At 42.3% G+C, this 26,788-nt stretch overlaps 5 protein-coding genes across 18 annotated transcripts; 1 reads left to right on the top strand and 4 right to left on the bottom strand.

Moving 5' to 3' along the window:
• Positions 1–57: 57 nt before the first annotated feature.
• LOC124411995 (sodium-dependent nutrient amino acid transporter 1-like) lies at positions 58–4,340 on the bottom strand. 2 transcript variants are annotated; one of them, XM_046891626.1, is made up of 9 exons: positions 4,090–4,340; positions 3,096–3,399; positions 2,341–2,557; positions 1,897–2,271; positions 1,200–1,566; positions 1,039–1,138; positions 542–718; positions 358–452; positions 58–281 (listed from the first exon to the last, which is right to left on the bottom strand). In XM_046891626.1, exons 1-9 carry the CDS (start codon positions 4,126–4,128, stop codon positions 135–137), a joined length of 1,821 nt encoding a protein of 606 aa, XP_046747582.1. In that variant the 5' UTR covers positions 4,129–4,340; the 3' UTR covers positions 58–134. The 2 variants fall into 2 exon arrangements, with proteins under 2 accessions (XP_046747582.1, XP_046747581.1); XM_046891625.1 differs by lacking the exon at positions 4,090–4,340 and adding an exon at positions 3,553–3,600.
• On the bottom strand, positions 3,612–26,745 carry LOC124411983 (protein BCL9 homolog). 4 transcript variants are annotated; one of them, XM_046891586.1, is made up of 10 exons: positions 25,566–26,035; positions 25,202–25,491; positions 24,633–24,918; positions 24,080–24,444; positions 23,537–23,999; positions 23,141–23,351; positions 21,883–22,987; positions 21,021–21,767; positions 8,538–8,541; positions 3,612–3,623 (listed from the first exon to the last, which is right to left on the bottom strand). In XM_046891586.1, the coding sequence occupies exons 1-8, from the start codon at positions 25,861–25,863 to the stop codon at positions 21,036–21,038; spliced, it is 3,750 nt and encodes a 1,249-aa protein (XP_046747542.1). In that variant the 5' UTR covers positions 25,864–26,035; the 3' UTR covers positions 3,612–3,623; positions 8,538–8,541; positions 21,021–21,035. The 4 variants fall into 4 exon arrangements, with proteins under 4 accessions (XP_046747542.1, XP_046747541.1, XP_046747543.1 ...); XM_046891585.1 differs by lacking the exons at positions 3,612–3,623; positions 8,538–8,541 and adding an exon at positions 26,231–26,745 and having other exon boundaries at positions 20,255–21,767; positions 25,566–25,941; XM_046891587.1 differs by lacking the exons at positions 3,612–3,623; positions 8,538–8,541 and having other exon boundaries at positions 20,255–21,767; positions 25,208–25,491.
• Positions 5,195–8,697, bottom strand: LOC124411458 (sodium-dependent nutrient amino acid transporter 1-like). Its single transcript, XM_046890562.1, has 10 exons — positions 8,617–8,697; positions 8,347–8,464; positions 8,148–8,185; positions 7,456–7,702; positions 7,102–7,327; positions 6,652–7,026; positions 6,215–6,581; positions 5,822–6,098; positions 5,646–5,740; positions 5,195–5,564 (listed from the first exon to the last, which is right to left on the bottom strand). The coding sequence occupies exons 1-10, from the start codon at positions 8,695–8,697 to the stop codon at positions 5,430–5,432; spliced, it is 1,959 nt and encodes a 652-aa protein (XP_046746518.1). The 3' UTR covers positions 5,195–5,429.
• On the bottom strand, positions 12,216–15,750 carry LOC124411996 (vang-like protein 2). The gene is made up of 4 exons (XM_046891627.1): positions 14,883–15,750; positions 13,993–14,587; positions 13,746–13,904; positions 12,216–13,657 (listed from the first exon to the last, which is right to left on the bottom strand). Exons 1-4 carry the CDS (start codon positions 15,023–15,025, stop codon positions 12,821–12,823), a joined length of 1,734 nt encoding a protein of 577 aa, XP_046747583.1. The 5' UTR covers positions 15,026–15,750; the 3' UTR covers positions 12,216–12,820.
• Positions 16,721–19,405, top strand: LOC124412008 (zinc finger Ran-binding domain-containing protein 2). Of its 10 annotated transcripts, none has more exons than XR_006929735.1 (8): positions 16,721–17,094; positions 17,403–17,455; positions 17,726–17,807; positions 17,902–18,241; positions 18,467–18,570; positions 18,641–18,691; positions 18,887–18,964; positions 19,151–19,405. XR_006929735.1 is itself a non-coding variant. In XM_046891649.1 (8 exons), exons 1-7 carry the CDS (start codon positions 17,024–17,026, stop codon positions 18,927–18,929), a joined length of 735 nt encoding a protein of 244 aa, XP_046747605.1. In that variant the 5' UTR covers positions 16,721–17,023; the 3' UTR covers positions 18,930–18,964; positions 19,151–19,405. The 10 variants fall into 10 exon arrangements, 7 of the variants coding, with proteins under 7 accessions (XP_046747605.1, XP_046747606.1, XP_046747611.1 ...); XR_006929737.1 differs by having other exon boundaries at positions 18,887–18,951; XR_006929736.1 differs by having other exon boundaries at positions 18,887–18,946.
• Positions 26,746–26,788: the final 43 nt, after the last annotated feature.

The following is a 26,788-nucleotide window of genomic DNA, read 5'->3' on the forward strand; positions in this document are numbered from 1 at the left end:
GAATGCAACGCACGTATTTTGTTAGAAATTGTAATTGTTTAGTAAAATAAATAAGCATTTGAATAATCGTACAGCACACTATACAAATTGTTTGAAATAGAAAAATATATCGATTGACAGATACTGTGCGTTTATCATCTGCCAACTAATGCTGCCCAGAACTTTTCTCCTGTTGTATCCAGCTTCCGTTCTCGGTTCAATCGTTTTATCTCCTTGAATTCTTTCCACTTCCTTTTTGTTTCTGGATCTTTCGGTCCCCACTCTTCTGTTGGTTTGAATATCTAGAAGTCAAAATCAAAACTCTGGTACACAAGTATATAATTACAAAAAATCGAGTATGACAAATTTGACACATACGTCAGACCATGGCTTTTCTCTGTTCTGTAATCTAGTGATCATAGCCCATGCTGGAAATTGCACGATTCCCAAAAAAAGCAACGCCCATCCAGCAGCTGCAATAAGTATTATTGTTAGGTTATATTGTACGTAGACATTTCCGTTTACCTATAACTCTAGTATTTCAATAAAATTTATTCCTTACCATAGGCTGATGTAGGATATACTACGTCATTGTACACCAATGGGGTTATATTGAAGAGAAAATAGACAAGGATGGTAAAGAGCATGAGAGGGGTCAACAGGCCCCAGCAGAATCTCCAGTAGAAAGATGGACGTTTTCCAGTCATGAATTCAATATCATCGAGGAAATTATCGACTCCTGAATCGGACAGATTTAATTGCTACAATAATCATTTTTCTCCTTTACTTTGACCGATGTTCTAAAGCAGTGATGCTCCGTCGAAAATCGGATAATGGACAGATTTTTTCATTCTTGTTTTTGATAAACTAACAGTATTACTTATCTTCATCGAATTAAAGATAACTTCGAGATCTTGATTCAACAAGAATCAAATAAAAACGAATGTAGATAAAAAAAATGTTGTCCAGTGTATTGGAATTCCCGTTGTTTCGTAAAAAGTAGATAAGCTTTATACAGCTGGCTCGTAAATTTTTTTTACTATGAAATATGAACGTTACCGTAGACCCAAGAAATGCCAACCACTTCGAAGCACGCGAGACACACCAGGATGAAAGTTCCGCCAAAGTAGTCAACCAAATTCAGTATGTATTGACCTCCCTTCGAAAAAATAAAGATATGCTGTATCGAGTGGCGATAAAAGGAATCATGCATCACTCACCGGAGTGCAGTAGATCGTCCCGAACAGAAATCCGACGATTGCGACTCCCAGTGCCACCATCCAATGCACAGAACTTGGAAACTGGTCCATGATAACGCTTATCAACACATTGGAAACAGCTACGGCTGTTCCGACACCCAGGACGAATAGCATCAGGAAGAAGAGGACTGCAAAAACTTGCGGAACGACGGTGAACTTGGCCAATGCGTCCGGATACGATATGAAGGCCAGTCCAGTTCCACTCCGTACTACAGTGCTAATATCATCGCTACCCAATTCATAGGCCAAATTTCCGAGGATTCCAAATATCGTGGTGCCGGCGAGAAGACTTGTCAGTAGGTCCAGGGTTGTCACAATGGTGCAGTCTCTGGAATGATGAAAAATTAAGTTGAACTTAAAGTAAGTGTACCAGTTATTGACACGTTTAGACCCAATTATTTCAACCCTTTTATATTCCAAAATTATAAATTTATGGCACAAATTGTGAATTTTCTCGATGACTAAAACCAATTGCTAGAGGATTAGCCACTGGAAATTTATTCTTTGGTAATTTTAGAACCAAGGATCAAACATATTCAACCAAAAGAGGTCAATAATTGGGACAGCGTCAATAACTGGTACACTTACCTTAATAAAGTTAAAGTAATTTCGCAGTTTTGTACAAAAAGTTCCTGAATCATAGATTCGTAAAACTAACCTGTTAACGTCGTGCCGAAAGCCGTTGTACGATGCATACATGGTGACTGCTCCAAAACATACGCCGAGTGAAAAGAAAGCCTGGGTAACAGCCGCGTACCAGACTTGAGGTTCGAAAATTTTCGTCCAGATCGGTTTGTACAAGAAGACGATGCCGTTGGTCGCCCCTGGCAGAGTGACGGCTCTGACCAAGAGTACGATCATCATTGTGTAGGGAAACAAGGCCAGGAAGTAAGACGCCTTTCCCGCGCTTTTCATACCACGCGAAAGAACAAGTATAACAGCGAGCCAACTTCCGGCTAAGCAAAGAACAAGTCTCCAGGATGGAATACCGATTCCGTTACTGATGTCGTCGGTCTCGTTCAGCACAACGTTTCTGAAAATTCAAGTCATCTGGTCCGTGGTTTTGCTTGTTTGACAGAGTGCAGGTTGGCGCAATGCTTACAGAAAGAAGAGCTCTGCAGAGCTTGATTGCGAACTGTTCGAAGTCGCGTTGCTGATGCCGGATGAACTGTAACAAGTATCGCCCCATTCTTCGCGGCACGAAGCCCACGGCAAAACCGATTGAAAGCTTGACAGCAGGTAAAATAACGTCAGAGCCATTAGCGCGCAGTAATACGTGGTTATGGAAAAGACTGCAACCGTGACACCAAAACCGATACCTGAAGAATAATATATTGTGTAACAATAAATAGGCAAACTCGGTCTTTTCGGGCCGAGCGTAAGTTTGCAATAGGAGTCGTAGCTGAGCCGAAGGCGAATATTGCAAATACACGAGGCGAAAAAAACGTTGTCTCCTTGTTACACATGATTCTTTATATAACACGACCATGTTACGCATTCTTTCACGAAGCAAGAAATTGAGGTTAGAGTCGCGTAATGGCAGATTTGTTCGCGACAGCGCATGCGCGGAGTACAGAAAAGACCACTTTCAACTCCTAGAACTTAAAAGGGGTTTTTTCAGTACTCCGCACATGCACATTCGCTGACTCACTCGACCGTCATCGAAACGGGTACTTTATGTACGGAAAACACGCGTGGGAAAATGCATAAAACAGTCTCACGTGATGTAAAAGATATTTTCACAGATCTTAAAAGTTGCACTCGTCCGTTACAATATTATTCTTTAACACACTGTAACGAAAAATTTGAGTGTCTCAAAGTTTGGAGACAGTCGCAATTTATGTATCTGTAAGGTACCTTTGAACGCTGGTGATACCGACCAAATTTCAATGCAGGATCTGCTACTGAATTGGCCAAGGATCATCTCCATGTAGTAAAACGGCTTTCCGATGATGAAGAGTACAACGAGATACGGGATGAGAAAGGCTCCTCCGCCGTTTTCGTACGCGGTGTACGGGAAGCGCCAGATGTTTCCGAAACCGACGGAAAAAGCTACGCATGACATTAGGAATTCCATTCCACTGCCCCACTTGGCTCTGGAGTTCCCATTATCCGTAATTTCCAAGGCCTCATTATCAGCTCGGAACTCAGGGTTTTTATCCTGCATTTGTTCATCGGAAGAATGAGCATGAATTTAGCATATCCAAATAACACAAGTCAAGTATCCGATATAAAAGTCGAGATGAAGAATAAAAGGTTCTTCAAACGTTGGAAACATGTGACATGACTGCGAATTACATTCTATACTGTTCACCTTGTAAGGATCATTGAACCTCATGGAGATTGCAGTTTGCATTATAAGGCTTGTTCAAGCTTCCGATCTATCTTCGCAAACTCACTAAACAGGTTAATACTTTTATACGTTCAATTACAATCAGCAGGTCGTCTGTTAACACGACGCAACGAACCGGTGCCTCAATATAAAAATATTTTGTTAAGGTTTGACAAGCATTGTTGACATACGATTAAATATAAGTGCTCAAACAGCTTATCAATAACTATTGAACGCGGTGATCACCTTGTCTGTGCAGCGATCGAACCGTATTGTAAAATTGAGCTACTTTTAATCCAGGGCCATCCCTCATTGTCTCGTCTTCTCAAGTGTCAACAAAATCTATATGAGGTCAAATAATCCCCATGGGTCACGTGAGCTTGCGTCAAAACAAACTTTGCTCACGTATAATTCTTCGGATCATTGAATAGGTGCCACTAGGATTTGGACATTGACTTGATACATATTATAACATGTGACAGAATTAAAAGCCAACGACGTGCAGTCGTGCATACGCACCTTGTCACGGTCCATGATACGATTAATACGGTTCAACATCCACCCTACGAAGGTCTCCGTCCTTACGGGTCGATCACATGAAAACGACTACTCAAAGTTTCGATGTACTTATCCACGAGTTGAGCGGTGCTTGTTATTATTGTTACTTAGTACGAATTGAACCGAATTCCTGCGAGGCTGCACGATGTCAATTCCCAACGTTCGTTAAATCCGGGCAATAGTTTCGAACGACGGATTAAAAAAAATTGACTGCCAATTTTAAACTTTTGCATATTATAAATGCGTTTGCAATTTTATCTTGATTCTGCACGTAACCTTTAACTTTGCAAATTTGCAAGGGTTTGCAGAATTTTTATTCCTACATGCTGTCCGTATTTTTAAAAAGCCTTTGGCTAAATATTAACCGACGATAAATTATTGTGCAGATAATAATTTGCGACGTTTATAACACTGTCGTCGGTGGAATGGGCGTGACGTGACATAGCAAAAAAAAAAAATTATTTATTTATCCTATAGACATTGCAAATCCTTTAATCACTCATTTGAGGCTATCGCCGGCGAATCGTGTTTTGGGGAGCACTATCTTCATCCAATGACCAATAATTCAAGCAGTAAAATTCCATGGCACGTTAGAGATAAGCGTTATTGCGATATTTTCCATCGTCCACAAGTCACTTCAGACGCCATAAACGTCTCGCAGCTGATTGTGAATAACACTGTACGTAACATAACTGATCCTCACAAAGTTTGAGAGTAAATCTCAAGCCTACTAAATTGCAAGAACACATGGCCTGAAGTGGGACGAGTTGGCACACCGCTTGCACAAGTTTAAAGCTTGCAGTTTGCGTGACGCTTAGTTTATCTGTAACTTAGGCAAACAGCGTAAAGCTATGCCAAACGTGCCATCGACCGGCCTTTGTACAAAGCTGCCGTGTAACCATTCGCATTAAACCGAAACGACTAAATGTTGTCAATAAAGTTTACACCTGTCTAGGTTATAAGCTTTGTCTCTCTATATCCCAGATTCTAAAAATGGATCCCTGGAGTTAGTATATTGTTGACATTATACAAAATAATTGCACTAGAAATAGACGGGTATTTTTTTATTTTTTATTATTATTTTTTTTTAACCTTTTTCAGGTGTTATCTTATTCCAATGTGTTTTTCTGTTTTTGTCATAATTGCTTGGTATGCCATGATGCTCACTGTGAGCTGAATGTATTCGATCTTAAAAGGTTTGAGTTAAGGAATTGCAAGGTGGTCGAAACGATACTGCAATTATGGGGGATTTAGATGATTGACATGCAGATGGATTCGATCTAAGAATAATTTGATGCAAGCTACTTGAAGAAGAGATCATAAAGTCCGTTCGAAGAAGATTTCGCTTTCGACTCTTTGAAGGATTCCCACTCCAGGTGATGTTTGGGGTCATTCGGACCCCACTCAGAGGTAGGTCGGAAAGCGTCCCTGAATGTCTGCCAAAGGGAAAGAATTTGATGTAGAAAAGCGTTGAAATATTTTACACACAATTATTCTCGTATGCCCTTTTCACTGACCTGTGCAACCGAAGAGCTTCTCTTTGTGTAAAGCTGATAAACCATCCATCCAACTATCTGTAACACCGCAAAGCCCAGGATGGCCCAACCAGCGGCTAGAGAAGCATTCGTAAAATCGGTTAAAATTGTGATCGAAACTCTGGTAAAGATGCAAGGCAATTAAAGATGTCACAAACCGTAAGCCGAAGTTGGGAAAAAAGTGTCGTTGTATGTAGGCGGCTCGTATATCGCTACCGTGTATGCCAGAATCACGATCATCAGAAGAGGAGTGACGGCCACCCAACAAACCCTCCAATAAATCCCGGGCCTTGTGCCGGTCATGAATTCCACATCGTCAAGGAACTTCCGGAGACCGTAGATCCAAAAGACTGTCAGAATTTCTACGGTCCCAACGATTATGGCGACGAATGTCCCGCCGTAGTAATCGACAAGGGTCAATATCCACTGTCCGCCCTGTAAGATAGAGGGAGAGAGAGATGCTATCAGCGAAATTCCAATTGTCATTAACCGTGAAATCCGTCAATTGGTCTTCGCTGATCGTCGATAGCTGCATCGGCTATCGATCTTACCGGCGTGACGTAAACAAGGCCGATACAATATCCGACGACGGATATGACGAGCATGATCTTCCACTGTTTGACGTGAGGAAACCAATCGCAAACGACGCTGAACGCCGCCCCGCAGAGCGCCATGGCACTGCCCACTCCAAGGACCAACATCATGACGAAGAAGAGGACCGAGAAGAGCTGCGGAACGAACGTGAACCTGGCCAAGGCTTCCGGGTACGAAATGAAGGCCAGACCAGTTCCGCCCCGAACTACGGTGCTCACGTCATCCGTCCCCATTTCATAGGCCAGATTACCAAGGATTCCGAATATCGTACAGCCGGCGATGAGGCTGGTGAACGTGTCCAACGTCGTGACGATCATTACATCCCTGCAAGCAGCCGCAGATTGTAGGTTATACACGTCTGGGCGATAGTCTGTTGATAAGCTTGATCACTTACCTGTAAAGCTTGTGATTGAAGTTGTTGTAGGAAGAATACATCACGATAGCCCCGAAGCAAACACTGAGAGAGAAGAAACACTGCGTTATGGCAGCGTACCAGACTGTTGGCGACCAAAGCTTCGTCCAGTCTGGAGTAATGAAGAACATGATTCCGATCCCGGAACCGGAAAGGGTCACCGCCCTGATCAGGAGTGCGATCATGACAACGTAGGGGAAAAGTGCAAGGAAGTAGGCAGCCTTTCCTGAACTTTTGACTCCCCGGAAGAGAACCAAGTAAACTGCGATCCAACTGGCAAGCAAACAAAGGCTGAGCTGCCAAGATGGTGTTCCAATACCGTCTTCGATGGAGTCAACCTCGTTGAGAACAACCTTTCTGAAATAAATATTGAGGGTTGATATTTTCGTCTCGGTTTGATTTACAGCCGATGCATGTTTATAGAGTTCCTACAGGAAGTACAACTCAGCTGAACTCTGCAGCGAGCCGTTTCCGGTGATTGCAGTTATGTTCACGGAGCCTCCAGAGTCGAAACAATTCGATCCCCATTCCTCACGACACGTTGACCAAGGGAGTTCCGACTGAAAACTGACCACCAAGTAGAACAGAGTTATCGCCATCAACACTGTGTAGTACGAAACAACGCATAGAGCAGCTATCAGCTGGCCATATCCGATCCCTGTGCGGAGAAAATTAACCAAGCATCAATATTGCTAGTTGCCGTTGGCGATAAGGTCCTTTACATACGTTTGCAAGTACAGTTTTATTGGCAAATTGGGAGTCAAGAACTGAAGAACACCTTCGCACCTTTCATAGCCGGAGAAAGCGACCATACTTTAATGCACGACTTGCTCGTAAACTGGCCGAGGATTGCTTCCAAATAATAGAATGGTTTGCCGACTATTAGTAGGACGATTATGTAAGGAATGAGGAAGGCTCCGCCGCCATTTTGGTACGCTGTGTATGGAAATCTCCAGATGTTACCCAATCCTACGGAAGTCGCGATGCAGGACATCAGGAACTCTAAGCCCCCTCCCCATTCTGCTCTGATTGCCTGAAAAATTTTCACTATTTTATACGCCCAAGAATTCACGAGGAATTTTCGAATCCTAATAAATATAACTAGGGACAAGACTGATACTGAAATATGTATTAGTTCGAGCTTGATAATTCCTAAAAACAGAGTAAGAAATCATTGTTCCAACAAAATTAACACACGGCGAGAAAGTGAAATCTTACGGATACTCAAAAAATGAAGAAAGCTTGCAAAACAGATTAGATATATTTAAGTATCAAATATTGCGAAACGTATTCGTCACGAAATACACATATATTTATAACGTATTAAGTGGAAGAGTAAAAATTCACAAAGTAATCGTAATCTTAAAAAATTGCAAAATATCGAATTCATTTTTTGTATAAATCAAATTTCGATAAAAATTAACGGTTATAGAATTACCCGACTTTGTTAAAAATTGTAAACTAAATAAAAGCGTTACCTGCGGCTTGTTCTCTGAAACGACCATGTTTTCCACACCTCATGGAGATTAATAAAGCCTTAAAACGAACAGTCAACACCTTCATAAATTTTTAAACTGGTTTCAGAAGTCCGTTTCCGTTCCTTCATAAACGGTTCACCAGGGTTGTGATACCTTTCGTTGTTCCCAGTTTACGCTCTCAGCAATAATGTTCACTCACAGCCCGTGAAACCGCACTGCGAGAACACCGCGAGTAAACTCGAGTCACAGTGATACCTTTTTTTTGGTTTACTGACGAACGAGGGATTGACGTCTCGCTGTTTCACCGTGTCACATACCTACTCTTGAACAGTTCGACAAGGTGCGTCCTTGAGCACTTGTAACAGTTATCTCTTATCCGGCACATATTACGCATCTGCAGAAGACGTTCGCTGGATAAGATACACCAAGGCAATGCGAAGATTTCGACACGGAGGAATAGTCGACGCACTATATTAATCATCTTTGATGTGCTAGTGCTGACAGGCGAGGCGAAACCACTATTATTGTAGGCGTGGAGCACTTCGCACATCGGAATTTAGTTATAGATATAGAATTCCATATCTCAGATATTTGCAGTTTCAAAAAGTTCAATTTTTCTTTCTATTACTTGATTATCAACGATGCTGCAAGATCACTTAATTGGACGATGTAGCTATACATATAATCCACATTCACCAAGGTATAGTTCAAGTGCATTGGATCTTGACCTTCTGATAAACGAATTCATCAACCTTAACCCTAGTCGGTTACACCTCAGTATAAAATCGCACCACGGTCACACTGAGTAAAATTCAGCCCCAAAGTGATTTTTAGCTTGAAAAATGAGTTCTAAAAATTTGAAAAAATATATCTAGGTATTATTTAAGGATCGCAGAAAAACCTCTCTTAGTTTTCCTAACTAAAATTGAGTGTTTAAATATTATAAAACATCGGCAAAGTTAAAGAAAGTTTCAAAAATGTTGAAAAAAGGATTTTATTCACATGAAGAATGGCGCCACGAGGCTCATTTTCACGACTAAGAAACTCTACGAGAGCCTGAAAAATGTTTAGAGTGAAATTCATGCACGTAGTGAGTGATTAGGAGTAACAATTGCAGAAAAGCAACTTTCGGTATATCAAAGGGAAATAAAAGTGTACTTGGTCTAGAAAAGAGGGAAAAATTTTACGGTGTTGTTCTACGTTAGTTCGAATTAACCCCCACACCTACACTCAGCTCTACACCTTGGAAATATATGTTCCGCCGCGTCTGCTAGAGCAGTTCGTCGTACCGCTAGTTCAGCTATCGGACGATTAACAATAAAGTTAGGAACACCTGGACGGAATGATTGGCGGGATAAAAAAGAGCCCTCTTCTCGAACCCGTCAAAAATATCGACCCAATTGTAAACCACAATCGAGAAATAGTTGATAGCCAAATGAACAGCACCAATGAAGAAGTGCCTGTTTTTGTCAAGAGAACAAAAGAAAACAGAAGACAAACAAACAACTTCAAGGGTGAGATTACGATTCTGTTAATATCGATCGCAGTTGGTTTCAGCAATTCCGAGATCCGTGCTGCCTGATCATATTGGTACAGACGAGACGAGATTTAAAATTAGCCGTAAAAGTATTGGATCTTGTTTTGCGTTGATTTTCGGAAAAGTTCCAAGGTCATTTTTCATTACGTATGAAGGACTCAAGCATTTCTCTTTAAAAAAAAAAGTCCCATTTACGACAAGGATTACTTTTTGACCGTTCTGATATAGCTCTTATAGCTTTCGATACCTGATAGAGATAATTATCATTCAGCGATGAGTGGTTAAGAAGTGTAATTTTTTGTTGTGTCGGATCGCCGTCGACACAATCCACGGTTAAATCTATCTTCAATTGAAAAGATACGATAATAAGGAGTTACACAGGGTTTTTGATTTCATCTACATGCCAATTAGTCATTTGACTGTGCTGTGACATAGCTACGATAAACGATGTCATTAGATAGTCTGTGTATTTGAGTGGACAGAAAATTCGCTAACAGATGGTTATCGGGAAAAGATGGAGACGTAAAATGTATCGCCGATAACAAAGTGAAATTTCGCAATTATTTCCTGCGAACGATTCAACGGAATTTGGTATTCTTCTTTGATCTTTCACATTGAAATTTTTAGATTACATTGTCTAAAATACAACTTCACGGAATTGTTGTGACACGAAGAAAAAGGTAGGGCAACTCAGGCCTGTTATAATCCATATCAGGAATTTTTATTGCTCACGAACATAGCTGCTAATCGATTTTATCGGTACTTTTTTAATCCCGTACCATATAATTGTTTTGAATTACAGACAACTTGGGCCAACGACAAAGATGGATTGTACGGGAGAGTAACATCGATCATAATCGATCTTTCGAATGACTTCGAAATAATAAAAATGTACGCGGAATACATTTCAACTTTCCGTTTCATTGTTTTCAGAGAATGAAGCAAGTTATTGTAATCACCTCGAAAATGAAAATTTGACTTTTCACCAGATCTCGACGAGTCAAAATCTAGACGTGTGTGCATGTGCATGTAATCATTTTTTTCGTACGATAATATCTCCAGAACGAGTTACCGGATTTTAATGTTTTTGGTCTCAATCGACGCGGCTTTTCCAAACGTAGAACTAGTTAGATTTTGTTTTTGATCCGCTCAGTATTTTTTGAATTATGTAAATAACAAATTTAGAAAAAAGAAGATAAGAATTATATCTTGAGAATGGATGAATCAATTCGAATGAAAATTGATAACGTGAGGATTTGGGTCGCTGATCACGAATCTGAGGTTAGATTTGCAAAATCCAAAATGGCGAATCCAATATAGTGAAAAAAAAAAACTAAAAATATTCGAATTTCCATGGAAATTAGTACGCGGAGGTTTTTTGGGTCACCGATAACAGATCCATGGTCATAATTTCAAAATTTATAATGGTGGATATCCATTATAGTGGTTCAAAATACAAGAATCGTAATGACTTTATGTAATATGGTACCTAAGGGCTTTTGCATCGTCAATCGCGAATCTGAATTTGTAGCTCGAAATTCGAATTTGATATTAATATTTTTTTGTTTCGTGAACTTGGAACCTGCAGTGTGAAAACGTACAACGTATAGTATTAAAAAATGACGCGACCACCAGGTAAAGATTTTCCATCTCTAATGGTATGAAATCGTCCGTGACACCTATCTCATCTCTTTATTTGCATAACATAAAATTTATATTTGAATAAAATTTTACGTATTAGAGTGTTTTATTTGAAAGGTAATTACTTGACTCTGATAAATTTCGTTTTTGCAATGTGTATTTTCATATTTTAATTGTCTTTTCACGCGCCACGCATATAAATAAAAAATAGTTGCATAAAAAAGCTACACTAGGTACAATAAAAAGGGCATTGTATATAATAAGTACAAAAAAGGCCTTAGCTATACAATTATGTGCATGTATGTATATACTAGTACGTATCAAAAATTGATAATTGTACGAATTGAAATAGCCTGATAACCATTGCGATTACAATAATTATTCCTGCTATTACTTACGGTTAATAATGTTAAATAATTATTATATTACAGTAGACAGTACGTCAGGACGATAGTATTCAACTATACATAACGTTATGATATGTAGCCGCAAAAGAGCCAATCAGATCCTTGTTCCGTTTGTACGTGTTTAAAAATAATTTGTAAATCGTAACGAAAAAAAATTGAGCTACAAACCGTTTGGCCAGCAACGTTTTCAGACAGTTTATCTAAGACTTATAAGTAATCATGTCGTCTGTAAGCGCCCTGACTTGACACATTGGCATAGCATTACAATCGGCAAGCTCAGACATAGATATTATGAATATCATTGCAAAGATTGTGCGCACTGTGATAGCGGACATTGCAATTTTATCTATGATAAACTTTCCTTCCACTTTTATTTTCCTTTCCCTCTATTTTCTCTGCCACACAAACGACAAAGTTCGCACCTCAAGCTTTGAACACGAATCGATACTGAGCTTTATAATTGTAAAATAGGAAAAATATTCAAAAAAGAACGTAGACTCTACAGCTTGCAATTTTTGCGCATCTTAAGTAATAAGATACATATGTTGCATATTTGTTCAGTATGCAATTTACCTAGTTTCACGAATAGCACTATCATAAAGTTGATTTTATTTTCAATACCACAGACATTAAGAAAAAAAAAAATGCTAGTACGTATCTTCAACAGATAACGACTAATCATTCCCACACGTAGATTAGTTAAAACAGAAATAATTTGCCCGTGGCGATGTATATCTTTGTATTTGACCTACATGGAAAATTCATGTCATACTTTAAACACGTTTTGTGAAGAATTTCACGACCTATCCAATTGCTTCTACACTTTATACGCATCATGAGAACAATTAGGTACGTTATCTATTGCATACTTCTGTATAGCTCGTCTGATGTATTTCGAATTAAAACGAGTTTTTCCGTACGGAACGGTCTTGCATCCCCTTGAACCACAACTTACAAGCTAAGTAAAATCAATTAAAGCGATTCTCCCAAAATCTTTACCAGATTTCATCCGCCGCGTTATTCTGCTTCATCACTAATACTTTATAACTAATCTCTTTTTGTCCTACTATTATTCTCTTTTGTTAAGGCTAAACAGAAGTCTCGGAATTAAGTCGTAACAGAAATTTGTTAGACTTGGGATGTGCGAGCTGCTCAGTGAGATTAAAATGCGGTATCCTATGCACTGTACAAAGCAGTGCGATTTCCCCCTGACGTAGTTGAAATTCGCAACCAGAGGTCAGAGATCTTGACGGCAATTCCCCTTCGCAAACCAGGGCCCAATGTTGAGATCTCCTTTGCCGTTCCTTTTCGTTAGCCAGGACAGGACCTGGCGCGAAAAATGGTTCCAGGAAGGCACGAGGGGCCGCATCTTGGGCGAGACACCTAGCGAGCCGTCCCAAAATCGATTCCACCGAGTGTCGAGGCTGCTGACGCGTTACCCGTAAATATTTCTGCAGGGCCCGCGCCATGGATGGAAAAACAGCCTGTGCCGCCTCCATCGGGTCCATAGGGCCCGGATTTGGCGCGGATTCGGCTTCCGAATGGAGACGTTTTATGTGAGCGAACGCCTCCTCGGCGGCGGTAATTAGACGTGCCTTACGCTTTCTCACTCGGCGCTCGTAATCATGTTCCTCGTAAAAACGCTCGTTATGACTTGAGTCACGTCGACGAGCTTGAGCTGCGAGGACTGCTCTGTCCCCACCAGCTCCGCGCTGAGTGACGGTGGTCCCGGAGCCGCCGTCAACCTCGTAGAACTTGAAACTAGACTGTTTTCTATTGGATTTCGAAACCGGCAGGCGCTCTAGGTAAGGATTGTAAACAGAAAACTCCGTGTAGTATTTTTTCAGAACCCATACAGCCGCCCTCTGGATTGACAATTGCCCTATAGCGTAAGATCTCGATTCTCCGTCTGGAGATCGTACCACCTGTAATAATCAACAATCGCGCATTAGGTAATATGTTTTAATATGATATTAGACGTTCAACTTGAATTTGCAGAGCAATATATTTTACCTTGAGGTAAAACGTGGGCTGTAGGTGACGAATTTCGACAAGCAGCACGGCCACGTAATGTATAAACAAGAGGGTGTCAGTCAAGGTTCCAGCGTAGCTTACTAAACTCTTGTACTCTGTAATTTCCCCGTTCGCGGCAGTCTTCGCACTTTCTGTCAGCTGAAAACCAAAAAAAAAAACAATGAATTATTCTGTGAACAAAATTTTCAAACTACACTTTGATAAGATAAAAACAATACATGTGTACCTGAACAACGTAAAATAGCCAGTACGTGCAAATGCACAACAGCGTTAGCATCAGTACACCAAATCTGAATAGGAATATTCTAGGCATGGTGGCGTTCGCGGGTCTGAGAAAGACTGCCCAACTCCCGATGCCTAACAAGACAAGCTTGAAAGCCAGACCTACAAGCTGCCCCTTACACTCTGCGTTGCAGGAAAGACGTTGAAGCCTTTGTTGAAGGGTAAGGACGTTAGTTGAGTCTGGAAAGAAGCCCAGTTTCGGGAGCACAACCATCGCTATAGGACTGAGAAATGCACTAATTCCGAGGACCGTTGTAACCGCTGGTCCCACGTAACGGTTACACGTGAAACCAAATGATCCGTCACTCTCGTTTTGCCAGTTACTGACATCTTCGGTTGACTCTGACCTATCCGAGGTGTTTCCAGTAACCGCGGTTGTATTTTCTCCCCAGTTTTCATCCTGAGGCAATATCTGCACTTCGATCACCTCTTGGCCCAAGTGGTCAACATTCTCCCCACGCACGTTAACAGTTGTTTGGAACGGAGCCATTTCGCTGGAGTCCAAATTCTGTCTCTCCTTTCTTTGGCTGCGGCTACTTCTGTAAAAGAAAGGAAGTCAGTGAGTATCGGTTCTATGCTCAAGAGATGAAGTACTCATAATATTCAACGGTTTAAGGTATCTAGTGCCTAATTCCAGAGATTGGCATTAAAAAATCATATCACCGTTATTTACTTAAACAATGACCATGGAAATAAGATATCAAAAACGAAGAACTCTTGCAAAGTCTGGAACACTTGAATCTAACGCATGACGAGGATATCAGTGATAAGCTTTCATCCTGAGGTTTGTACGTGACGAGGTGTAACAAAAAATAATAAACAATAGTCACATACCTCGAAGACCTGTGAGAATATTGACGGTTGTGGTGATGAGATTTGTTGTTGTGTGATCTATGATGCTTTTGCGAGCCTCTACTATGGTGGCTATGGCTATGGCTATGCTCGCTAGCCCCGGACTTCACGCTCTCCGTCTCCATGCCCTCCGCACAGGCAACAGCCAGCTAACCCATACAAGCATTACCTCCTTTTGTGGATTTATCCCGAAAAATCGCCGACTTCTGAGCTTGATGATATTAATAACGAAGCTAGTAAAGCTCTAGGGTTTGACACTTTCTTTTTCCTCTCTCGTGAAATCTCATGTTAATTCATTCACTTGTTTATTCATACCATGTATTTAAAACCATTTCTTCATTTGCTTCTTTATATGTTTACTTATTTATTTATTTATATGTCACTGAACTCATCATGGTTATTTTCTTCCTTTATCATACTTCCATTGCTTTCCTCTAATTACACATCATCGTAAACGGAGTAATTATGGTGTTTCTGAATGTTGGTCGATGCGTAGCCGGATTATTTTAGCTAGGCTGATATTCGACACAGATATTTTACACGGCGGCATCAGTATCGGCCCAAAGCGACGCCGACACACCTAATGTTTACGACTACGAACCCCCTTGAAGCTTGCGCTGGTTCTTAACCGCAGCTGCATTCCGAGATAATTAACGGGTCGAGGGGTAGCAACCATGCAACGATCGCTGCGCTTCCACGCTTTCACGCCTCATGGCTCAGCGCAATCTTCAAGCCCGGTATCCACACGCGATACATCAAGACATACTACCGTGATGTAAGAAGATAAAGTGTGTTCTTCTGGCGAACGCTTTTTCGTCCCGTTCTGCGCCGACCGTGTGGAGGCCATCTTGAAAATATGCGATGTCATGTATTCACGCTTTAAAAAATGTGCTCCATGTGCGCTAGATGACTTCGAATGCGAGTGGTTGAAAATCCAAAATGGCCTTTGCATGGTCGGGGCACGCGATTGGTTCCAAGAAATGGCTGCGCAGGCACACCTTATCGTCTTACATCATCAGGCCACTGCGATTGTGAGTCACCGCGAGCTTCAACCAATCAGAATCCAGCTATCGCGAGGAAAGAGGAGCCCGTAGACTTACTGCGCGGTCCGTGGACCGACCTGAAGCCCCAATTAAATAGAGAAAGCAACAGCCGGAGTCTGACCTCTCCGTTGCACAGTCCAAAGGGTAGAAACCAGTGCTTTCCTTTCACATGAATCTTCTGACACAAATCGACTCTGAGTGATTTCATTTGTCAGATCCAACAGAATAGGCTAATGAAGTAACTCGAAAAATCCAGTCCAGCCATTTGGTTCCTACATTTTGCCTATGGCTTACGGATTTTTAAACTATGTAAAAATCCATAAGACATATTCCATGGCATAACGAACGAGAAGCCTATAAGTTGCCTGTGGAAGCGTCTGTGATTGCAAATATTGTTGACTACCGGCAGTGGACTTTTGTTGACTACCAGCAGTCAATAATATTTACCATCACAGATGTTTCAGCGTGTAACTTATAGGCTTCTCGTTCGTTATGCCATGGAATATGCCTTATGAATTTTTATATAGATTAAAAATCCATAAGCCGTAAGCAGAATGTAGAAGCCAAACGGCTGGACTGGACTTCTGCAATCGCGCATACGCTACGGCTTCTACATTCTACCTATGGCCTCTGGGACCGCGCAGTCTGTGTCTATAAAGTCTACGGAAAACCTAACCCATGCATCTTTCTAATTACGGCTTCAACTCGGTATACAGACCGCGCACTGCGCAGTCTATCTCTACAAGTCTATGGAAAATGCTGTCTCAATCACGTGACTAGATTGGCAAGAGTAGGGACAGCGGACAGTGAATTTCTGACGAAGGTACAACCATATTCCGACTTTCCCAGCCGCGCACGGCTCGAAGCTTTGGGTGCATTTATTGGCGGCCCATAGGTAGAAGCACACGGCAGTTGAACAGTGGCAGTATAACTACCCACGTATGCATACATCTATACGTGTCGACATACACGTAGGACAGACAACACGAATTGGTCCTCGGTTGGACGTCAACCGAAACGCGAAACAGCGCCGAAGATTGGCGACGTCGCGACGCCTTGCAGATTTATTTAGATTTAAGTATGGACACTAAAGTCGATGACGAGGGGCATCGGAGTATTAACGATGGTGACTGGATCTGCCCCGACTCCCAGTGCGTATTTTAGCAAACGTTCAACGATTTTTAAATATTGTTAAACGCGTAAAGCAATCGATCGGTCCGTGCATTTACCGTTTGCTGTTTTCTCTCTTCCCTACACTGTTGATACACTCATCTTTATCTGGTCGTTCCTGATTATTATCTGTCATATTAGTCTATTTTATTTTGTTTTCATTTTCATTTATCACGCCTCTTCGCATTCGAATCTCCGAAGAGACCTTAAATATACCGTCAATAAAAAAAAGAACACCATCATGCGATAATTAAGTACTTTTCTCAACTATTTTGTTTAACTATTACAGGTGTGGCAATGTTAATTTTGCTAGACGAAATTCTTGCAATCGGTGCGGCAAAGGTAAGTATGCAAACAGACAGAAAACCACGTTTTTCACACATTTCCTCATGAGATAAAGAAAAAATTATCTACCCAATGACAATCTCTTCTTCCTTTTAGCTAAGTTACAATTTTATCAAGTCATTTTGTACATATAGGTTACACACACTTAAATTATATGTAAACTTAATACTTTGTCAATTCAGTCGACAATTTCCATTTCTGGAACAAAAAAAACTTACCAAACTTTTTCATCTCTCGTCGCATTAACTAAGTCTGACCGATTTTTAGACAGAGGGGAATGTCCCAAGAAAAAGAAGTTAGGACAAGAGATTGGCAAAGCTGCTGCGGAGAAAAGCAGGGGCTTGTTTAGGTAACTATAACAAGGCGAAAAAAAACTTTGGACAAACAAATGCTTCTGAAAAACAATAATTTTTTAATCAACGGCTCTATTTTTGTATTTGCAGTGCGGATGACTGGCAGTGTAGCAAGTGTGGTAACGTGAATTGGGCACGGAGGCAGCAATGTAATATGTGTAATGCTCCGAAGTTTGGTGAGGTTGAGGAACGAACAGGCTACGGAGGCGGTTACAATGATCGTGGAGTTGTCGAGTACAAGGAACGAAAGGATGACGACGATGACGAATATGACGAGTTTGGGAGGCGAAGGAAAAAGCGAAAACTCGAAAGTAGAACGTCCGACGAGGACTCCAAGGACTCATTCAAATATATCAGCCCACCCAGGAGCAAACCGAAAGAAGATATCAAAATTGAGGAGCTGAAACCTGAGGGAAACAAAGAGGCTGATGTAATAAGTGAAAAAGTTTGTCTGGAAAGTCAAATCCTTTTCAATTTGTCTTAATTTGCAGCCACCCAAAACTCCTGCTTAGTACGCAAAATTAGAATCCATATACCTATTTTGTCTTCTTTTTCATCGTAGCTGTATAAATATCGCACTTACCCCAGTTTTGTAAGTTTCGATTTTCTTTGAGTTGTCAAATTAACAATCTGGTTCTCTTCCATCTTCTTTCAGAACGAAGATGAGGAGGAGGAGGAAGAAGAAGAGGATGACGACGACGGCGACTTATCCAAGTATGATCTCAGCGAATGGGACGATTTTGTTCCAGCCGAAAAAACGTAATTATTGCGCTAATTCTAATGTCATATGAGTAAAAAAAAGTACAAACACGACTTTAACCATTTTCAGCTTAAATCGCAAAGTTACAACCTCGCGAGATCAGCGGTCAAGGTAAACACGGTACGCTGCAAGTCACTTAAAGCAGCTATTTTAAATCACAGTTTTTGTCACAGAAACTTCGGTTACTAATAATTTTTTGTCCATCTAGTCTTAGTCTTGGACTTTTCATATACGAAAGCTGCGATGCAAAACAGCTCTTCAAGGCGAATTCTATACCTACTTACCCTTATTTTGTTGTCATTCGACTTTTTACAGAAACGGTGGAGAAAGACTGGACTCTGGCACATCCAGCCAATAAATGGTTGGACAGGACAGGTTTGGTCTGGATTTTGGGTATAAACTTGATTACAAAAGACAAAACTTCCGTCAGAATTGACCAAGACATTCGGTACTCCTACTGATACCATTTTTTCAAGACTATGATTAACTTACAAATAACAAACGGTCCGACGATTATTTTACGCTGAACAAAAAGCGTAACTAGTACAAAAGTTGATTTGTTATTTTTTTTTTCTCTAGATGACACAACACGCGACAAGAGTTGCTGAGTACCGAAAAGAGATTAGTGCTGTAAGGTGTGGCACAGTGATTAGAAAATGGCAAAGCCTGATCTTGTGCCATTCGGAATCACATTAAAAACGAAAACGATCAGCACATCCAGCGCTTGTTAATACCATAGTCGGGACACGTTTACTGGTTACCACCTCGCAATCAAGTTTGCAGTCTTAGATAAGCCTTTAGATCTACTAAAACCAAACCATTTTATTCCACCGAGTGATTTATGACCATTTTACTCTCTTGATTTGGCTTCTTTTTTTTTTCACGATAACTATTGGGTCATCGTCCTGCGCCTTAGAACATTATAAATGCTAATATTACGAACTCGAATTGCTTGAATCAAGCCAATAGTACCTAATTAAATAAAGGGCGAATACGAATCCCCCTTGCGATATCCCACTGCAGCGATGAAGTTGAAAAAAATAAGATTGGTTACATGATGAAATGTTACAGACCTATGGCCAATTCGATACAAAATTGCGTAAAACAAAATTCAAAATCCACTCAAAATCTCGTTTTAATAACGAGTAATCCTTAGTATTATTATAGATAACGTTCTATCAACTGGCACACAAACACATACAAAACAATAAAGACATTTGTCGTTGATTACAATGATGATACCGTCCCAGTTTACGTCACGTGTGAAAAAAAAAAGGAAAATTACCATCTGCAGGCAATAAGTAATTGAATCGGATGATGTATATCCTCGGTAAGAGGTGATGAATTACGGAAATTATGATAGATTAATTCTTGTATCAACTTCTTGTAAATATCTTTATTTTATTTTTCATTTATAATAAAAATCATTCTTCAACAACATAATTGTTCATAGTCAATTACTTTTTTATTTTATTTTTATTTTATGTTTTCTCTCTTTTTTTTCTTTCTCTCGTTCTCAATTTCTCTCTCTCTCTCTCTCTCTCTCTCTCTCTCACTCTCTCTTTGCCTCTATTGTTACGCACTAAGCGTCTACTATCTGGGGGAGGGGGAGGGAGGGCCATGATTATGCACAAAGTTGGTCGTAGGAAAGGATAACTGGGTAAACAGGTGAGGAGAGGGGTGAAACGTTGCTTCAGGTATTTATATCGTGTGTATCTTTATGTACAATAATAAATTTGAGCTGAATTATTTACCGGTATATCAATCATTCGTGTTACTGTCAAGAAAGAATAAACAATTTCCAATTCAATACTGACCCTTTTTCGTCACTCATCCTATGTACAATTCACCTTCTCGTTCTTTGTTTATACATAATCTCTTGACTGTTTATGAAAAATGGATGACTGTAGATGTGTATGAGTGTGAATAGGTAAAATACGTTACCTAAAGTTGTGATTTCAAACAATACATGTCTGCCATGTAATACAGAGTAATCAACTATTATGTGTGACATACGTTTTTTGTATGCCTTACCCTGTTTTCGATCTCGAACGGTATCCCAAATGATCGCGAAAAAATTCCTCGGTATCTACATTAGTGAGTAAAACTACAACGTGAGATATCAATCATTCGAAATCCAAAATCGGGTTTTGAGCAATTTTAAAAACTATGCACGTCATATCCTTGTCAACAGTCAGTAAAGAATTGGAAAATTGAAAGAAGTTCAGACCGAGTAATTCTATGCCGCTTCTTACAAGTTGAGTCGGAGTCTCGGTGGGGTAGATTCTGTAAACTTACACCATATTTATTTCTTCCACCCATTTTTTTTTCTCGTTCAATTGCCTTTTATCCCAGGACAAATCTATACCTACCCGTTCGACCGTCAAAAATACAAAAAAAAAAAAAAAATAATAATAAAAAAAAAAAAAACGACAACATACACGTGTACAGTAAACTCAACTTACTACTTGGGCATAAAGAACTGCTGATGTGAGTGGGAGTTTGGCGGCGGGTGAAGATTAGGGTGCGGAGGTCCGCTGCCTCTCGTCCCTGTCGCATAAAGCTGCTGCTGAAAGTTGTGAAACTGCTGAGCATAGTTCGGGTCTGACATGCTCGGTCCGCCGCCGACAAACGGGCTGCTTTTGAAATTGCTCGTCGCGCCTCCCATGCTCGGCGGCAAGGGCTGCGAGGCATCGGGAGGGCCGAGGCCCATGGGACTTCCCTTGCTCCCAGGGACGTACATGCCAGGGTTTGGCTGATTTTGTACCTGAGGAACCATTTCTGGCGGGAAGACTTTGTCCGGATCCATCATGTTACCGGGAAAAACGCCGCCGCCGACCATATGCTGCATGCGCATAATATTCGGCTGTGGTCTCATATTCCCTACGGGTCTCATCGAGGGATGAACACCGACAGAATTGTTCATTGGTTGTCCGTCCATTCGCGGAGGTCCTCCCATACCCGGTAGCCCTCCCATAACGTTCGACATTCCCGAATGTGGTCCCATATTGTTGGGCACGCATCCATTTGGAAAATACTGGAGGTTCACAGACGGCGTAGGCATCTTCGACTCAAGATTCGATAACGGATTTGTAAACCTCTGAAGGAAATCGAGGCTCGGTGGTCCTCGTGGCGCGTGCCCAACGTTTGGCCGCGCCGGAAGGTACTGGATGGTATTCGGAGCGCTGGGTTTTACCTAAACAAGACATTGGATTTTCAAATATTTGGTCATTGCTTCATAGAAGTTGAGTTTGAAAGAGTATAAAACACGATCACAAGCGAATAAACGGACAAGGAAAAAATTGCAAGACCTGAACATTAGCTCCGTTGTAAGGACTAGGTCCAGGGCCGTGTCCCATGTGTCTCGGAGGGCCGTGACCGTCGTTGGGATAAGGACCAGGGTGCATCATGGGGTGTGACATCATGGGGTTTCCCATTTTGTTGCTAATACCCGGACTTCCGGTGTGAGGAGTGGGACTGTAGCTGGCGGGCGGCCCACCGAGTCCCATACAGAGTCCCCCGACGTCACCGGGCTCACCGCCAGGCCCGGGCATGTGGCACCCATTCATCTCTCCCATCTGCATCATGTGCTGCATACCGTGTGGATTGAACGGCATCATCCCCGCGTTTCCAGAGTGCATAGGACCATCCGGACCACCGCCTAAGGCGTTACTAGCCGCGGTGTTGGTCAGCTGCTGGCTCATCTGAGCCAGCGATGTTATTGGATCAAAATGATTCGTGCTCATTCCTCCAAGACCGCCTAATCTACCGCCGATGTTGTTCGGGTTTAACGGAACGTTATCCGCGGGTTGATTCACGTTCACTGACGGCCTGCTACATGGAAATCCTGGCCCCAGCGGTGGACCGCTATTCCCTGAACTTGTTGGATTTCCACATTGCTGCTGTTGTTGCTGTTGCTGCTGCTGCTGTTGCTGTTGTTGTTGCTGCTGCTGCTGCTGCTGCTGCTGTTGTTGCTGCTGCTGCTGCTGTTGTTGCTGCTGTTGCTGCTGCTGTTGTTGCTGCTGCTGCTGCTGCTGTTGCTGCTGCTGCTGCTGCTGCTGTTGCTGCTCTTTGCCAGATGGAGGAGAAGTGTCTACTTTCGTGTTCGGCGACGCAGGTACCGTCCTGGGGGGCCCCATGCTGTCCGAGAGGTTGGTATTGTGGGGAGCTGGACTGTTTTGCGCGCTTGTAGTCGTTGTTGCACTAGTTTTATTCCCGTTTTTTATAGAGTCGACCGGCGTGTGCGGTGTCGCACTACCCGGCGTATGCGGACTGTGCAGAGGCCCCGCGAACCCCCTGTTAACCCCATCCATCGAGGGACTCGCACCTTCCGATCTGGTTGGGAATTGGCTACTGCTCTCCATATTTCCGGACATCATTCTGTTTTGCACATCATTATTGCTATTGCTCGTGCTCCTGAAAATAAACGATAGAATGGTTGGTTCAACAATATACTGTGCTGAAAAGGTACGTACACTCGTGATGTCACAACGATATACATTCGACATGAAGTTATAAAATTGTTATACATTGCAAAACAAAATAACAAAAATATGAGGTCACACTTACGTTGGCAAACTCGTGTCTTTAAGACTGGTGTTTGGCTGTTTTTGTATCGTGAGTTCCTGCCCCTCGAAGGTGTTAAGATATTGGATTTGCTGAGGACTGGGTACTGGCATCAGATTCGCCTCTTTGACACCGCTCGCGTTTACAGCTGTACCGTGTTGCTGTTTCTGCTGTGCCAGCGATTGCAACGTTCGGCAAAACATACCATCCATTGCTAAAAAACAAATATTATGCATTAAAGTTTAAGAATGATAGTGAACCTTATGAAAGAATGATGAAAATCAGCGTCGTGAATTGACAAAGTATTAGGTATATACCAAAATGACACGCTAGATAAAGAGCAAGAGGTGAAAAAAAATCCAAATACCGAGCAACGCAATGACGTTTCTTTCTACTTACTGGTGGATGGTTGACTAGATGGAAAGTCAAGGGTGTCCTTTTGAGCTGTGACTCCATTGGGACTGAGGGCAGTGAGGTGTGAATGTGAGATGGGGGTGCCAGGGTTACTGTGGTTCAGTCTAGGCCCTGGTGCTCCAGTAGGAGGGCCAGCTCCAGGATTGGGAGAATCCTGACTCGTAGGACTCTGGCCAGTGAGATGTCCAGGTCTTTGTACATTGTTTCCAAGTTGAAATTGCCTGTTGCAATCCGCCGGGGAATTCAGGGCCGAACTAGCACGCGGCGAAGGAAGAGATAAGTTGCTTGTCGGATTGTTGGGTGACGACGGGTTTGGACTCTGTATGGCAATCGGCACACTTGCCGACCTCGTTGTCTGGTGATAAGGAGGCGGAGGTCCTTGGCCACGTGGCGTCGGTCCGATGCCTGCCCCTCTCAAAGTTGCAGCATTAGGACTGCCTACCCCTACCTATAACGGGATGTTCACATTTTAATCCCTGAAACATCGAATCCGAGTGTCTGAGCACCATAAAATAAACTAGTATAGACCTTATTTTTGCCATCAAAAAAGTGGTGCTGCAATTTGTGCCAGTCAACGGCTGGAGGGCCTGCTAAAGGACCGCTAGAAACACTCGCCGCGCCTTGTGCAGGTGTCTGAGGAGCCCCCTGGGTAGGTTCCAAGCCGCCAGCAGCAGGGCCTTCATCTTTGCGCTCGGGGAAAAGCATCATGTGCATTTTTCTTATGGTAGCAAGCTGTTCTTCACGGTGCAGACGTTGCTGAGGGGTCAAATTCTCGTCAGGTACCTTAACGCCCTGCAGAGAAGGCTGCAGACCTGAGGAACCAGGGCTGTTCGGTGCCCCCAGAAGGCTTGGGCTGTGACCCAACGCAGTGCTAGTTGGTGGCTGAGAATTACCTGTCCAGAATGAAAAGTCGTTGATGTCATCAATCATATACATACAGCCAATGATCTTCCAGAGCTCTTCCAAGCTCCAGGCAATCGACAAAAAATACGGTTTGCCACTCTCCAAATATTCAACGTTCATTCTCTTCATTGATTTTGGTCACAAAACTCATTTGATTCAACTCAATTGGCAGTAATACCTGAATTGTTGGGGGAGTTCGGCACAAGGCAAGGCACATCGATATTGTTATCGTCGAGGGAGGAGTCTGGGTTGCCCATTGAGCTACTGCCATTCAAGTTTCTGATTGTACTTTGTTCGTTCCAAAACGGAGGAGCATTTGGCTCAAGCGCAGGAAGATCCGGAGGCTGCTCGGTGGGGAAAGCACTGTTCGGCCCTCCTTGCTGGCCTTTCTGCTTCATCATCGCTAGATTGTTCAACCATTGGGCAGGGTTCGGTCTAAACTGGTTCGCCTTGCTGGGGTGTTTCTGAAAACGACAATGGTGATAAGATATTCTTCTATTTCAACAATCTGCAAAAATATACGGATTGCTATCTTTGCTTGGTGGTTTACCAAATAAATGAATACGCTACGGTGGTCTCAACTATTCTTTAAAATTGGCATCAAGACTGTCGTTATCAAGTTTAATTTAACAGAAAATTATCGAATCATTGGAAGAATAGAAAAGTTAATAAGTCGCAATAAAAAGGAGCAATCTTTGCTATTACTGACTTAAAGGTATATTATATTTCAAAATTTAAATAAAATACCCTGACTTTTCCTGACTTTCCAGATTTGTGACGATCCTGCCTACGTACCTCCAGATACTTCTTGGTGCCTGGCTGTGCGCAATGATAAGCAATTATCGATGGGAATTGTCCCTGCAAAACCGCATCTGCGCCCTTATTTGCCAGCATTGTAGAGAATACAAATATCTGGCTCTGCTGTTGCATGTACTGAGCATCCCCTCCGCCTGTGCCAGTGCCCATTTGCTTGGCAAGCACATTGCTCACTAGGGGCTGAATGCCGTCGGACGTGAGTCCAACGCTTGCTGCGCAGTCTGGGTGAAATAAGAAATCGTGATCGTAAATCCATGCCCGAGGTGAAAAATTAATCAAGATAGCGGAAACGTACCATTTTGCAGATCATCGCCAGGGTGGTTCTGTTCGTTTTCCTGTTTCACAGAGCCAAGTATGGATTGATTATTGGTACCATTTTGATTTTCTTGAGACATAGTGCCATCCGTGTGATTGGGATCGATGTTTGAATCCCTTTGGCATTCCGTCGATTCCTCCCTGATGGTGTTCTCATTATTGCCAGTTCCCGCTACCCCGGACTCCTCTTTTATTTTAACCGAATCTGTATCAGGTTCCTCCTTGACGACGGTGGTCGTAACGCACGTTGCTTCGCTCGATTTTTTCTCCGTTTTCATTTTCGTATTATCGGAGACGAGCGACGACGACGTCAAACGGCTGCTGATACTCTTTCACCACTGAGCAGCATGGCCAGTCTAGTTTTTCAATCCACCCATGATTCAGGAGAACAATCCGACCGATTCAACATCCGACGACTGGCTCAAGAAGTTGTTCGGATCTCTTGTAGGTCGAAAGAAAAATGAAAGATAGTAAAAAAAGAAAAAACAGGAGAGAAGAGATGAAAAGAAATAAAAATAAGAATATCCACGCACACTCACACACACACACGCGCGCGCACGAGAAAAGCACAAAACGAAAGAACTCGCGATATGCGACGAGGGGGGAATTAATTTTCAAAAACAGTATGTAGGAACCACGTATTACGTGCGCTGATCAAGGCAGCAGCGTGTCCTCAACCAGAAGCATGTTTTGGCTTCGCCTTCGGCCAGCAGAGTGTTATTGTTCGGCTGGGGCGCGGGGGAGGAATCACCTGATGCGAGGATGGAGGTTGAAATAGCTTCGCTTCACGCAGACACGCCGCACTTCTCCACACTGAGAGTTGTTTATTATCCGGTTTTACAGGCACTGAGAGAACCGAGTCGATGGTAAAACGCTCCGCTCGACGGCGGATTCAGTTCCGAGTCGCGAGGGTCGAGAGACCGAAACGTCAGCCCGTAAAGCCCCGGATTACCGAGGTCCGCATGCCTTCGGCCGTGGAAATTCTTAGCCGTGATACAAACGCCGGTATCACTATTATCGAGGCTTGTCTACCGATCGACGACGTTACACTTGATTTTCACCGCCTAGAGCCTCAGCATTGTGTTTCTTCAGCTTTTATTTGTCACTTCATGGTCGCTTTGCTTATTTATTTCTTTTCAAACACGCTTGCCAACCCCTGGACAACTGATAATTTTCATCAAGGGTATACTATCAGATTTTGTT

Source organism: Diprion similis, chromosome 10, assembly GCF_021155765.1.
Source record: "Diprion similis isolate iyDipSimi1 chromosome 10, iyDipSimi1.1, whole genome shotgun sequence".
In the NCBI taxonomy this organism is placed as follows: Eukaryota; Metazoa; Arthropoda; class Insecta; order Hymenoptera; family Diprionidae; genus Diprion; species Diprion similis.